Genomic DNA, 15572 nt, shown 5'->3' with positions numbered 1-15572 from the left:
TGTGCAGAACAACAACACATTCTTTACGTTTTTTTGTACTTTTAAGTACCCTGCATTTAAAAAAAAAGTGACCCCAAAAATCGCCTATTTTTGGTCCCGCGATATTGGAACTGAATTGTGTGTCAAATGATACCTTATGACAAGACATCAATCACAAAAAATTTTTAAGTTGAGGTGAGAATTGATTCCAGAGATATGGGAGGTCAAAGTTGCCAAAATTCATTAACTCGTCAACCCGTACGCTTTAAAGCACGAATTTTTCTTTCAGTCCGATAATTTAAAACTTCGTACCCGGGGGTTTTGCTAGCTGCTGACAATGAATTTGAAGTCAGATTTTTCACACATACTTATATGGATCGATTTACTTAACAAGAAAAAGAAATTAAAACATTTTTTAAATACATAGTCCGCCATATTAAATCGGCCATTATGAATTTTAAAAATCTGACTTCAAATTCATTGTCAGCAGCTAGCAAAACCCCCGGGTACGAAGTTTTAAATTATTGGACTGAAAGAAAAATTCATGCTTTAAGGGGATGCTGGAGCCGTCTGTTTTACCGGCATTCTTTGTCGGCACGTAGCGTCGTATTAATTTGACAGAATTAAAAATCCTTCTCCAGAAGAATTGCAGTACATACATTAATGATTCGGGGGAACTCCGATTTTATATAGAAAACGAGAAAAAATTACGGAAGTACAGATTTCCTTATCTTACTTTTATCCCAATATAGCGTCTCGAGTTGCGGCGAGCTGTCAGCTCGTCACAAGATATATTTCATATAAGAGATATACCATTGGTACGAACGCGAAAACAAGTTCCCCTGAATTGCACAACAAGAAAAACATCGATAAACCCTCCAAATCAAGATTTGAAAGCGTAATATAAAAGTATAATGTCGATGTGCATCGTGCGTATGTGTGCGTGCAATGTAGCGTGCTATTCTTGTCTATATCTTTGTCTATACTAATGGTAATTTTGTCGGTTATACAGACGGCTCCAGCATCCCCTTAAAGCGTACGGGCTGACGAGTTAATGAATTTTGACTACTTTGATCTCCCATATCTCTGGAATCAATTCTCACCTCAACTTAAAAATTTTTTCTGATTGATGTCTTGTCATAAGGTATCATTTGATACACAATTAAGTTCCAATACTCACCTCAACTTAAAAATTTTTTCTGATTGATGTCTTGTCATAAGGTATCATTTGATACACAATTCAGTTCCAATATCGCGGGACCAAAAATAGGCGAAAAAACCACTGATTTTGGGGTCACTCTTTGCCAAATAGCTATGAGATTTTTTTCATTGTGGCCATTATGGTTTTATGGACCAAAACGTACATAAGATTGTAAAATTGCTTAAGGAGATCCTGGACAGGGGACAATTACCGACAAAAACAGTCAGGGCTCGTTCTTTGAAACGGCTTTATAGATCGCAAAATCCTTTTACAGGAGTAAAGTATAGGTACTAATGAAGAGTAGGAATGTAAAAAATTAGTGATAATTAAAAAAAAATGAAAAAATGCTGTCACCTCATAACCATATTTTCTAATATAAACGGTTGTATAGGTTATATGTATAAAATAAAATGTTTCCACTCTTCAGAATACGTACACAAACAATAAGGTATCGTTGAAATTGAGATTGAAAGCCTGGAAAAAAATTTGCTTCGAAGAAATCGTGCATATTTTCCATAAAAATATACATGCAGGCTTATAGTAAGCAGAAATGGCGCAGCAATCGAACAAGGACAGATGTCATTTCGTTAGACAAAGACAGATATAGGAAAAAGAAAATTAGAAATGTTGACATTATCGACATCGAGGAAGTTCGGCCGTCACTCCAGCAAGGAGGATACCCAAAATTGAGTTTTGGGAACTGTTAGGGCAACGAATAAATCTTACGTATTCTTACGTATTTTGAGTCGTAGAATCCGAATATGATCATAAAAATTACGTCTGTAGCGGAGAAACATGAAAAGTGAAGGAAAATGGGGAAAAAATATAAAATTGTTTAAATCCCTAGACGTGATTTTCTTATGTTTTCTTATGTTTTCTTACGTATTTTGAGGCACAGAATCTTGAGCCAGCTATGTGGGAAGACTCAAAATACGTAAGAAAACGTAAAAAAAATGTAAAATTACGTCTGGAAGTTTAAGCAATTTCATGTTTCTCTGCATTTTCCTTTATTTTCCATGTTTTCTCCGCTATAGACATAATTTTTATGGCCATTTTCGGATTCTATGACTCAAAATACGTAAGAATACATAAGATTTATTCGTTCCCCTAACAGTTCCCAAAACTCAATTGTGCGTACCCTGAGCCGAGAACTCCGCGTTGACGGTAGCGACGTACCGTCGCGGTAGAAATAAGAACTCTCTCCAATGGAGAATAAGTGAGAAATGTTGAGAATTGACACGTCGAGAATTCTTGCGTATTTCCAAATAAAAAGATATTTGCTTAAAATAATACTACAGACCACTTCAGCTCACTTCGAAAATACTCCGAGTTGAAGTTAAGTCTACCCCTTTCCCTTGACAGTTAATAAACAGCTGTAAAATGAATGTAATACGAAATCTAGTCATGCGCCTGCGCACAAGCCTGCATCGTATCACTTTCGTTTTATGGCTGTTCATTAACTGTCAAGGGAAAGGGGTAGACTTAACCTCAACTCTAAGTATTTTCGAAGTGTGCTGAAGTGATCTGTAGTGTTATTTTAAGCAAATATCTTTTTATTTGGAAATACTACGCAAGAATTTTCAACGTGTCATCATTTCTCGCTTTTTTCTCACATTCCAACATGGCCGTGACGAGTATCCAGGAGCCTTAAGCAATTTTACAATCTTTTGTACGTTTTGCTCCATAACACCACAGTGGCCACAATGAAAAAAATCTTATAGCTATTTGGCAAATTTTTCTTAAATACTTAAAAGTACAAAAAAACGTAAAGAATAAATTTGTGTCGTTCTGCACAATTGTTTTCTGGATCAAAATAAAAAAAGAAAAAATCGCTAATTTTTACATTATTTTCATCCATTTGTATCATGTTTATGTTATTTAAAAAAATTTGGCAATTATACCGTTCAATAGAACAAAGTTTCAGCTTTAAGAATCTGTTTTTTGAATTGCGATACAATAATTTTTAAAAGAGTTTTGAGCATTCAAAGTCAAAATGCTCATTTCTTATTCAATCCGCGATAACTCAGTAACAAGAAATCGTAGAAACATTTTTAAAAAAGATTTTGCAAAGAAAATCTTAAGCTTTCACGTTAGAAAGTCGAAAATTTTTGCAGATTTTTTTTGTGCACTTGACAGGCCCACAAAGTGAGAGAAAAATTTTTTATTTTGTCCAGCTCATAGTTTTCTATATGTAAAAATTACCAAACTCACAGAAACTAAAAAAATAATAGTAACCTTTCGAAAGTAGAGATTTCAAGCTTTAAAACCTTTTTTTAAATTTAAATTTTGTTTATTTTTAACAAAGTTACAGCTGCTTGAATTTTGCCTATTTTTAAAGAAAAATTTAGTGTTCCTTTCATTTTTGTAAGAAGTGTATATTTTAAACTAACATTGATGTTTTTCTTAACATTGATTGCAACTATTATGTTTATGTTTTTTAAATTATAGACAACTGAACGCAATTGGATAGAGGCAACATTTCAAAAGAGGGAATGTTCAAAGTTTATTCCAAGCACTGAAGATGAAAACAGGTAGAATTTTAACACAAAACAACTGTAATGCTTTTTTGCTACATATGTATGTAGAAAGAAAAACGGTATAAAAAGATAAATAATACTAAAGAAAATTTATGATACTAAGGATTCTATACTATAAAATTGCATTGTATAAAATTTTCTATGATTATAATTATTAATATATTTATGTTACTTATTAATACGAGATTATTAATTATTGTTAATAAAAGATTATTAATTTTTATTAATAAAAATTATTAATAAAAATTCCTGATTATATATTTTTTATATCAGCAAACGTGCAGCGTATGCTATAGAGTGTAACTTATCATCAGATTAGTATGATAGACATATAAATTCATTATTTATCATTGCTCAATCTTTTTTATTCTTCTTTCGTCATGTCGTTTATCACTTTTGTCACTATATTGTCATTAGATTGCATCAACCATTATGAGCTATGATTTTTACATCGATGCATTTTAATAACAATAACAAAAATAATGAAAAAGTTTTTTCCGCCAGTGAATATAAAATAGAATCACAAACTTACGCATTGTGTTCTCCGCAGTCGTGATATACGGACGTGCTTCCTAACACGCTCCATATACACATTTAATTTTATACTAATTTGACGTCTTATTATTTTCTTTTTTACAATATATTTTACTAACACATCATTATATTTTGCTGACAACGCACAAAGCATGTAAGTCACTTATGTTCTTTACTTTTATAGTTCCTTTTTTATTTATAATATTTAAGCGATCGTGATACAAAAACGAAATTCTTTTTCTGCTTAGTCTTCAGTTTCTGACTTGTGGGAACATTGTCACGAATTGCCTGTCGAATGCTTGTGTAAGAGTTCACTTGAAGAGGGTCCGAATCTGGACCGAAACATTGTGATTTTTTATAAATAAATATGCCAGTTATAGTCAATTGAAGTTTGTGATTCTATAACAATAACAAATTTTAAATCAGAATATTCATATTCATGATTTGTATTTCTTTACTCGCCCATCCATTGATTTGAGTTATTTTTTTTTGTTTTATTTTATTTGTAGGTTTGTACAAATACAGGGAAATAAGAGTGCGGAATATGATGTGATTACTACTTCCAGGTGAGAGACTCATACGCATCTTGCATTGATTTATAAATCCTACTTACTCACGCAACATTAGGCGATTTTTGGCGATCGTTTGGTATGGTTTGGTACATACATATACCAAAGTTGCTATCGGCGGTTGCTATATTGGTTCTGGTGCAATTTGGTACCCTTTGGTTGCTTATACCAGAGTCACGCCAAAAATCGCCGTTTGTTATCTATATTTGAAATAACAGTCTTGTTCTAGCAAATTTTTTTAAGTATAGATGTAACACAAATTTATATTCTTTCTATGTTATGCTTATTATTACATGAACTTTATCATACTTAATTATCATTTTTAACTAAACTGCATTAACTTTCTTTTGTGGCATTTATCTCCTAATTCTTTTTCACATTTATCATAAAAAAATGTGTATATTTTATATTTGCATTATGATACTTATTATATTATGCTATAGCCATTAGGCACAAAGCTATAATATAAGAATATTAAAAAATTTCATGCTTTATAGCATACGCACAACAATTTTGTAAATAAAATGTGAAACTGGTGTACGCATATAAAAATATGACTATTGTATAGCAAAGGAGGATGTTAAAAAGAGACCATTTTTGGCCCGCTAGTGCAACGTAGAAAGTGTACTAGAGAATTGTTATTTGGACCATTTAAGAAAGGAAAATGACATTTATTTTCCCAAAAATTGGCTCTAAAATCGAAAAACGCATTACACAAAACCTTTTTACACCAAGTTTTATGAATATCGGTCAAATACTTTCTAAAAAGAAATTATGCGTACATGTTTTGTCGTCAAAGGGTAAAACGAGCTAAACTTCGCTTATTCTAACCATGTTCCCACCACTTCAGGATAAAATAAATGTCATTTTCCTTTCTTAAATGGTCCAAATAACAATCTCTAGTACGTTTTCACCTTGCACTAGCGGGCCAAAAATGGCCTCTTTTTAACATCCTCCTTTGTTTAGACGCACCAGTGCGCAGTCACAATCAGTGCACTTTAAAGCCATTGTACACAAATCAACATAAAGTGTATGTTTAATATTTATAAATGTGTTAAATCACAAAACCCTCAATTATATTTATTGTATTATTTGGTAAAATATGTATTGGGCATTTATCAGTAAAAATATTTGCATTTTACTGTAAATATTAGAGATTAAATCAGTGTACAACGACTTTAATGTGCACTGAGTGCGTACTGGTGCGTCCAACCGAATTCGCTAGTAAATATATTGTACATGATATAATATTGTATTATTATAGATGTTGCTGTGGCTATTCATATACTCATCATTGCGGGATTGGGGCGGATATTCAAAGTCACAATCTTGGCGAAAGCAAGGAAAAGGATCATGAACAATGGTCTCCGGGAAAAAATACTCGTCCATTTCCCACTGATGCGTATGGTACCATTGAATTTCAGGGTGGCCCGCACCCTACAAAAGCGCAAGTATATATCCAATGCTTTTTATGTTTTTGATGCCAATGTGTTCAGAATGTTTTAAAACGTCGATGGGTTTAATTTTTTATTAATAAATGGATTTTCTGGAAACCAAAATTTTGAACGCAAACTACTCATTTATTAATAGACTATACACCCCTGGAAAAACTGTGATGTGAAAAATAGAATGTTTGTATGTCTGTTTTTTATACACTCTTAAGGGGATCCTGGAGTGACAGCGACACTGACATTATCGGCCTAAGCAATATCTTTGAATTGATTGAACAGAATGGAAAATCCTTTTACACGATTAAAGTACGCACAAAGATGTAAAGGGCTGTACATCATTTTTTCTGATAAACTAAAAAAAATTTTATTTTTATAAATATTGTCCTAACCTAACCTAACGACAAATTTGCTTTATACAAAAATTCTGCAGTTTTTTTTAATAGAAAATAGTGATACAACCCTCTACAAAAAACTGTCAGGAAGTTATGACTCAAATTACGAATATCAATTTTATCCGAGTGTAATAATTGGAAAAATGGATGCAATATGTGATCATTGTCAAGTAAAAAAGTTTAAAACTTAAGCACCTAGAATGTGTTATTCATGCAGAAAAGTTAAACTACCGTTTTTAAATCAACCACCCGACACACTCCTTATGTTTATCCACAATAAAGCGGGGAGCACACACTTCTGCACAACGCATAATGTGTAACCATAAGAAAATTGATTGGTCCATACACATGTGCATAAGGAAATAGACCAATCAGTTTTCTTATGCTTACGCATTATGCGTTGTGCAGAAGTGTGTGCTCCCCGCTTTATTGTGGATAAACATAAGGAGTGTGTCGGGTGGTTGATTTAAAGACGGTAGTTTAACTTTTCTGCATGAATAACACATTCTAGGTGCTTAAGTTTTAAACTTTTTTACTTGACAATGATCACATATTGCATCCATTTTTCCAATTATTACACTCGGATAAAATTGATATTCGTAATTTGAGTCATAACTATAAATGCCTCTAATTTCAAATCGGACCGCATAAATGTTTTCGTGGATTAAACATGTCGTAACCGGTCTTTTTCTACTCGAGTTTCACACTATTGAGTCATTTCCGCTTTTCCGATATTTCACTTACCGATCAGCGACAACATCCCTTGGTTTACCCAGGCGTTTTTTCGGGAATTTTGAGATTGCTCGCTCGCAATGTACACAGAACCTCGATTTTTCAATTAAAAAACCAAGGAATAAAAAATCGGTAATCACCGATTCTCACCAAATTCAATATAATAATATTCTATCCATAAAAAAAATTAGCTTGATATCGCAAAATTTGCAGAAATCAAAACAATTACATAGATTTTTTTAGACTGAAATCGGTAACCCTTTATTAGGAAATTTTACCCCTGTTTTATATACAATTCTTTAAAATTCGGTCAATTATTTCCCGAAAAATTGGAAAATTTCAGATACCGGTTCCAATAAAGATTGGTAATGAAAAACTATACAGTTTATAGCACTCACCGGGAAATTCTACCCCTGTTTTATATACAATTCTTTAAGATTCGGTCAATTATTTCCCGAAAAATTGGAAAAATTTCGGATACCGGTTCCAAAAAAGATCGGTAACGAAAAATTATACACTTTATGGCACTCCCCGGGAAATTCTACCCTTGTTTTATATGCAATTCTTTAAAATTCGGTCAATTATTTCTTGGAAAATTGAAGAAATTAGAAAAACCGGTTTCCAAAAGATTGGTAACGAAGAACTATACACCCTATAGCACTCCCCGAGAAATTCTATCCTTACTTCATATATAATACTTTCAAAATCGGTCCAATAGTTTCTAAGATTACCCCGAACAACAGTACAAACTTTTCCTTTTTATATAATAGTATAGAGAAATGTCCTAACCTAACGACAAATTTGCTTTATACAAAAATTCTGCAGTTTTTTTTTATAGAAAATAGTGATACAGCCCTCTACAAAAAACTGTCAGGAATAATATCGTGCAATTAGAAGTAAGATTTGAATAAAAAAAAAGATATTACTTAGACCAGTGGAAGATGCAAGGTTAGGTGCTCTGTATGTATGTGTAAGAATCGGTGAGCACTTCTTTATCGATGCTGATCGAGTTTGCTCGCGCTCTGTATGTATATGTAAGAATCGGTGAGCACTTCTTTATCGACGCTGATCGAGTTTGGCTACGGCTCCAGCATCCCCTTAAATCCTTTGACCGATCTGGACCAACTTTAAAACCGGTTCCATTTCTTCCACGAACTACTCATTCATTAATGGACCGATTTTCTGGAAAACGGAAAAATTGAACTCATCGTCATTAAAAAATACTTGATTAATTATTATCATAGAAATACTTTGGAAACCGGTATCTATAAAAATCGGTAATCAAAAATTGATTTTGCGCCTAATGTTTTGCCAGGGATGTAGAGAGTAACTGTGCCAAAGTTGGTCCAGATCGATCAAAGGGTTTAAGAGTGTATAAAGAACAGACATACAGACATTCTATTTTATATATATATATATACAGAGACTAGAGATATTAGACATTATATAATGTTTTATAAAAATAATTATTGTATTTATGAATGAGGAAATAACATTGCACATTACTTGTAGTATGTAAGATTGGCTCATGATACACGACCAGAACCGATCGTACAACTATTATGTCGGGAATGGAATTTAGGATTGCCCAAATTATTAATTACTGTCCATGGTGGTCGATCAAATTTCGAGCTTCAACCAAGTCTGAAAAAAGTTTTGCGTAAAGGCTTATTAAAAGCTGCTAAAACAACAGGAGCATGGATATTTACAGGGGGGACAAACACAGGTATATTCCTGTTCATGAAAAATAATAGTAATGTAACTTCAATGAAAAGAAATTAACTCTTTACATGTTAATTCTTGTAGGTGTAACACGACAGGTCGGTGACGCATTGTTGTTGGAACGCTCTCAACGACAAGGTCGTGTAGTAAGTATAGGTATTGCCCCTTGGGGAATTTTGGATAAAAGTCACGAATTAGTTGGTTGCGGTGGAGAAGTATCATACGATTGCGTCTCCTCACCATGGTAAGATTACATATTTACACGGTAAAGGTATTTTTGAAACATGAGATTTTGATAAAGTATATTTTATGTATATATATATATGGATTTGCAGGACTAAGTATACAGTGTTAAACAATCGTCACGCTTACTTTTTATTAGTAGACAATGGTACTGGCGGTCGGTATGGTGCAGAGATTGTTCTCCGTAGAAGATTAGAAAAATACATCTCAAATTTAAAATTGCAACCATGTAAGCGTTACACTGATCCACATGTACTAAAATTCTATAATTTAAGATGCTCTGATTCACCGATGCTTCCAGATACACACAGTAGCATACCGGTAGTCGCATTAGTTATCGAAGGTGGAACGAATACAATTCGCGCAGTTTTAGAGTACGTGACGGATGATCCACCTGTGCCTGTAGTAGTTTGTGATGGTTCGGGACGTGCAGCTGATCTGATCGCTTTTATGCACAAGTAATGGCTTGCACAATATTTACGCATATTTTAGAAAAATACATTATGCATGTTTACAAAGGCTGCAATGCGGTCCGATTTACGCTCACATGAGATGTGAGATTAAGCACAATAGTGCTTAAGCATTATTCTGTCTTCGTTGCACATTGAATATCAAACGAAGATAGAGCGATGCTTTCAGCGCTGTGAGCGTAAATCAGACCGCAGCCAAAGTATGCTTTTTATGCAGATGGAGAGACGGACAGACTGGTGACGGAGAAGGACCTTTGGAAGGTGTTAAGGAGCAAGTTTTGGAAACTATTAAACGCACGTTTCAAGTTTCCGCCGAGCAAGCGAGTCAGCTCTGTTCAGAACTCTTGCAGTGTACACGAAAAAAACATTTGGTATCTATATCAATAGTTGATATTTTTATTAGAAATAAAATTTAGCTTTGCATCGTAAATGTTAAACTGAAAATTTTCTAAGTAAGAGTTATATTCTTATAGATCACTGTGTTCAGAATATCGCAAGATAGACCGCAAGAGCTCGATCAAACGATATTGACAGCCCTGTTTAAATCGAAACAATTATCCCCGGCTGAGCAGTTGTCTCTTTCTTTAATATGGAACCGCGTGGACATCGCCCGAAGTGAAATCTTTGTCTACGGTCAAAAATGGCCACCTGGCGCTTTAGAACAAGCTATGATGGAAGCACTTCAGCACGACAGAATAGACTTTGTGAAACTTCTACTGGAAAATGGAGTATCCATGCGGAAGTTTTTATCGATACCTCGTCTTGAAGAGCTATATAATACGGTAGGTCAACTTTATTTCTATAGCAATAATTTTTCTTAGTAAACAATTTATATATGTATACAGCAAACAAGCTATATCGCTTGGTAAATAAACAATTTTATTTTTAGTTATAATAAATTTATGTATTTTATGAAATTTATTTGTGTGCGTACGCGCACGCGCGTGGTCCTTTATAATACAAAGAGAAAGATTATAGAAATAATTTACTTGGAAAATTTAATTATTACAATTTACGTAGAATGTTGTAGTATGTTTCTTTTTTTTTCTCGAATTAACCAGAAAGAAGGCCCATCGAACACATTGGGCTACATCTTGCGCGATGTACGGCCGAATATTCCACGGGGTTACATGTATACGTTGCACGACATCGGCCTTGTGATTAACAAGCTAATGGGCGGTGCGTATCGCGCGCAATATACGCGGCGAAGATTTCGCATGATCTATACGAAGGTGATGAAGAGATCCGGTGGTCATCAGCAACATATGCATCGAAACAGCTGCGCTCCGAACTGCAATACGCGCTATTACACAGGCTCCGGCGGAAAGTCTGACAGTCTGACTATGAGTCTGCTCGCCGAGACGTTACCGGCTAATCGCGATACTCCTCTCTTCGATTATCCTTTTAATGAGCTGCTTATCTGGGCCGTGCTAACAAAACGCCAGCAAATGGCTTTGTTGATGTGGCAACACGGAGAAGAAGCGTTAGCAAAGGCTCTCGTCGCGCTAAAATTGTACAAGGCGATGGCGCATGAGGCGGCCGAGGACGATCTGGAAACGGAGGTTTACGACGAATTACGCGGTTACGGCAAGGAGTTTGAAAACATCGGTACGATAATACGACTTGAATCTTAGATACCCAGTAAAAAATTATGTGTACATATGCGGTCCATATGTTAAAATTTTCTTGTGTCACCAAGATTTGATTATTATTTCAATGTAAAATTAACATACAACAGCTATGTTATTATTTTCTTAACATTTTCATGTGTTACATTTATGTCAATGTGATAACTTAATATATGCACTTTATATACACTTTATATATGTTATTTAGAAATTAAATATTATTTTGAGTTTTTTTAACACAATTACTTTAAAAAATCAACACGTCTTAAAGTTATTTTAACACATAAACAAAAGTTAAACGTAAATTTTCAAATAATTGTAAACTTTGACATACAAAATAATTAAATTTACTAAAATTAAATGTTTCTATTACACATAATTTAAGTAAAATCTGTAAAATAATTAATATCATGTGTTAATATAACTTTAAAATTAAGACTTTCTGGGCCATGTAAAAAATGTTAGAATTACGTTTTATTTTTTACTGTATAAAACCACTGTCGTACAACTAACTACAAATTGTACGTTTTTTATTATAGCGCTTGAATTATTGGACTACTGCTACCGACAAGACGATGATCAAACACAGCAACTATTAACTTCAGAACTTCAAAATTGGTCGGGACAGACATGCTTGTCACTCGCAGTTACAGCGAATCATCGGCCGCTATTGGCTCATCCTTGTAGTCAAATTATTTTGGCCGATTTATGGATGGGTGGCCTTCGAACACGTAAAAATACTAATTTAAAGGTAATAGATCAATCTATTGTAACTTGTTTAACTTTAGTTAACTAATCCTTAATACCTTTACAGGATATTTTCTAAGTAAGTACAAAAAATTGAAGGGAATATTCCTTGGCTTATTTTAGGAAGAAAAGATCCTATGAACATATGTCCTAAACTGTTTCGTTTTTAAAATAGTCAAAAATTTTTTGATGCGTTTCTGATGGTGTATCTAAAAATGTTTCGTCGGTACTGGAATATGATTCTTAATACCATATGTACGCACCAAATTTGAATAAAATAGCTCTAAACGTTTTCCAGATTTTCGAAATTTTCATATTTTTTCTCTCAACTTTGACGCCCTGTATTTTGAAAACGAAGCAGTTTAGGGCACATGTTTATAGGGGCCTTTTCTTCTTAAAATAAGCCAAGGAATATCTCCTTCAAGTTTGTGTACTTACTTAGGAAACACCTTGTATATTTAACATTTATAACATGCATATTAGGTTGGGGAAAAAGTAATCCATTATTTTTTCGTTTATTTCAAGGCTTTATTTAACATAGTTAGGATTGTTCGATTTGGGTCAATATGCACCGTTTTGTTCTACAATTTGTTGCCATTTCAAAGGTAATTTCATGATGCCTCTCTCATAGAAGCCCGGTCCCTACCTGTGCGAGATGCATCTTTAACATCGAAATTACCGGAACGGAATCGACGAAACCAAAATTGCGCGCGATTGACTGTGACAGTATTGGGACCATAAACACCATTCACAATTTCAGCCGCCTGGCTTGCATTTTCGCCTTTATTGAAGCAAAATTGTAAAAATACCGAATTTTCTCTTTGTTGACGTCTATCTTTTACGACCAATCACAAAAATGTTATAGGTTATCCTATACTAGAGATTCTCAAGTAAAGTTACTTGAGGATCTCTAACCTATGCGATTAATACATCACGTGAATGTGAGATATATCACTAAAGCCATCTAGCGAAAAAATAATGGATTACTTTTTCCCCAACCATATATTTAAATGTATTTTTAGGTGATTTTGGGGTTGTTTTGCCCTTTATATATAACGCGATTGGAATTCAAAAGCAGAGAAGAATTACAACTAATGCCCCAAACGCAGGAAGAGCATCTGATTGCTTTGGAAGATGAAAAGGAAGATAGCGATTCTGAACACAGTGTTCCAACAGGACCAGATGTCGAGGTAGTTATTTTGCATCTTAGAGAGAAATGACAGTATTATGATAAATACTTGTTAAAGAGTTCTAGATATTCTTAGTTATGTGTCCTGATACGTAATATTTTCTATGAAAAAAATTGCAGTAATTGACTAAGATTACAATAAAATTATGTGAAAGTTATACTAATTATATAAAAAAGCTGTAAAACAATATAATTTGATATATCTACTGTATTGTTGATTGAGATTATGCAAATCCTAAATGTACCGGGTACAAGACATTAACAAATTTTTGTTTTGAAAGCTTGTGTAACTAACAAGTGTAAAATATATGGTTGCTTGCCTTAAGAGGAAAGTTTTTGTTCCAAAATTGTATATATATCAATATATACAACACATGTATAGTTTTTAAATTATATTTATTTAGACAGTCCAGTATTAATGCATATAGTCCCTCCTACATACATTATTTCATCCTTATGATTGAAACAATATAATCTTGCCTTTGGTTTTTTCTTTTGCTTACTTTGTAATATTTGCGCCATTAATATGTTGAACCATAATTACTGGATTAAGGGATGTATTTTTAATACATACAACTTTAAACATTAATTGCTCTTTTTCTTAAGGGTATATTGAGCTATTTGTAACATATAGACTATGTAGGTACGCGTATTAATTATTTTTTAGAAACGTCTGCGCAGGAGCCTGAGCATACGCAACAAATCCAGCAGCCAACAAGGCGTTAAGGTATATCTATATTGACCTGAACGCAGCGATCCTCTAACAATAATCACAATCTTTGGTGCACTTTGAAGCTACTGTTTATTTATCTGTTTTTAGTTCTTATCAGGGCACGTATTATGGAATTTTTCGGAATGGATTTTGATCGTAATTATTTCGTAGAAAACATAATAGAAATCTAGGAAATAACTAAACAATTAATATTCAAATGTCAAATAAGGAGTTCTGAGAGCCAACGCAAGATTTTAGTGCTTTCTCTTATCTCTATTTCTTCGTCTTAAACATTACAAATGTTTAGATCCTAACATTGGATCATCTTCAGTGTTACAGCAAGTCAGCATTCCCCGTTAATTTCCATCCATATTATTGTCAGTATTGATTTGATGTATTCCGTATTTCAACTCATGTCGTCTAGTGTCGCCATAATAATTTAAGATGTTTTTTGTATTATAACTCGTGTTACAACTCCAAAATTCTGTCCAAAATTCGTGAGTTGGTTGATACGATATTGATACGATCCGGAGGCACAATAATTGTGACAATAATGTGGATGGAAATTAACGGGGAATGCTGACTTGCTGTAACACTGAAGATGCTCTAATATTAAGATCGAAATGTTTGTAATGTTTAAGACAAAGAAATAGAGATAAGAAAAAGCACTAAAATCTTGCGTTGGCTCTCAGAGAGCTTTTTATTTGACATTTGAATTTTAATCTTCTGAGCCATTATATATTCGGTTTGTTTTTAAACAATTAATTCCGATCGGAATCTATTCCAAAAAGTTCCATAATACATACCCAATCGTATTTCACAATCGCAGTAATTGTTTCTCATGTACATCCAACATTTATCTTACAATTGATAAGACAGTGAAATGTATTTCTTGAAAACATTTTTTAGTTTATTATAATTATTATTGTAATGCATTACACATGATGAATTGATCAAACAGTTGATTAAACATATGAGTTAAACTTGTGAATTACCTTAATACTAAAAAAAACATTAATTTCTTTATAACTATTTATATATTTATTACAAATATAACTTTTACAACTCAGACATAATTATATATGCTTTACACAATTACATATATTTTATTTGTTAATATCTGAAATTTGTTAATATTTGTTTTTAAGTAATTTAAAAATTTAGCACAATTTGAAAAATTTTAGAGTAATTCTTTATTACAACAATATGGTAGATATAATATCCTTGTTTAAGGGGTAACGCCACTCTAGCGCCTGGAGAAAACAGCTTAATTTTGACAATTTTTTATGGGAATATAGTGAATCGAATACAAAATCTGTTTAAAGGCCTTTATTGTACATACTTTAAAGTGTGTTCACAATTTTTTTTAATTTTTTTTTTACAAAATGGCGGCACCAGAGCTCAGCAAAGGAAGCCTCTTCGTATTTTGCGGCCGGAAAGATTTCCCCTCCAATTTTTGACCTGGA

The 15572-nt window shown here is 33.2% G+C and overlaps 1 protein-coding gene across 5 annotated transcripts in view; it reads left to right on the top strand.

Annotated features, from left to right (window-relative positions):
- Positions 1–15572, top strand: part of Trpm (transient receptor potential cation channel, subfamily M) — a 37100-nt gene that overhangs the window by 8910 nt on the left and 12618 nt on the right. For 2 of the 5 annotated variants that reach the window (XM_071795934.1, XM_071795935.1), the window contains 13 exons: positions 3629–3711; positions 4761–4817; positions 6085–6271; positions 8908–9121; positions 9202–9361; positions 9453–9589; positions 9662–9818; positions 10048–10201; positions 10304–10612; positions 10892–11438; positions 11998–12209; positions 13228–13395; positions 14062–14121. In XM_071795934.1, coding sequence (XP_071652035.1) covers positions 3629–3711; positions 4761–4817; positions 6085–6271; positions 8908–9121; positions 9202–9361; positions 9453–9589; positions 9662–9818; positions 10048–10201; positions 10304–10612; positions 10892–11438; positions 11998–12209; positions 13228–13395; positions 14062–14121 — 2445 coding nt within the window. The remainder of the gene's footprint in view (positions 1–3628; positions 3712–4760; positions 4818–6084; positions 6272–8907; positions 9122–9201; positions 9362–9452; positions 9590–9661; positions 9819–10047; positions 10202–10303; positions 10613–10891; positions 11439–11997; positions 12210–13227; positions 13396–14061; positions 14122–15572) is intronic. The other 3 variants (XM_071795938.1, XM_071795936.1, XM_071795937.1) reach the window with 2 other exon arrangements.

This window comes from Temnothorax longispinosus, chromosome 12, assembly GCF_030848805.1.
Source record: "Temnothorax longispinosus isolate EJ_2023e chromosome 12, Tlon_JGU_v1, whole genome shotgun sequence".
Classification (NCBI taxonomy): Eukaryota; Metazoa; Arthropoda; class Insecta; order Hymenoptera; family Formicidae; genus Temnothorax; species Temnothorax longispinosus.
This window is presented reverse-complemented; position numbering and strand designations above follow the sequence as displayed.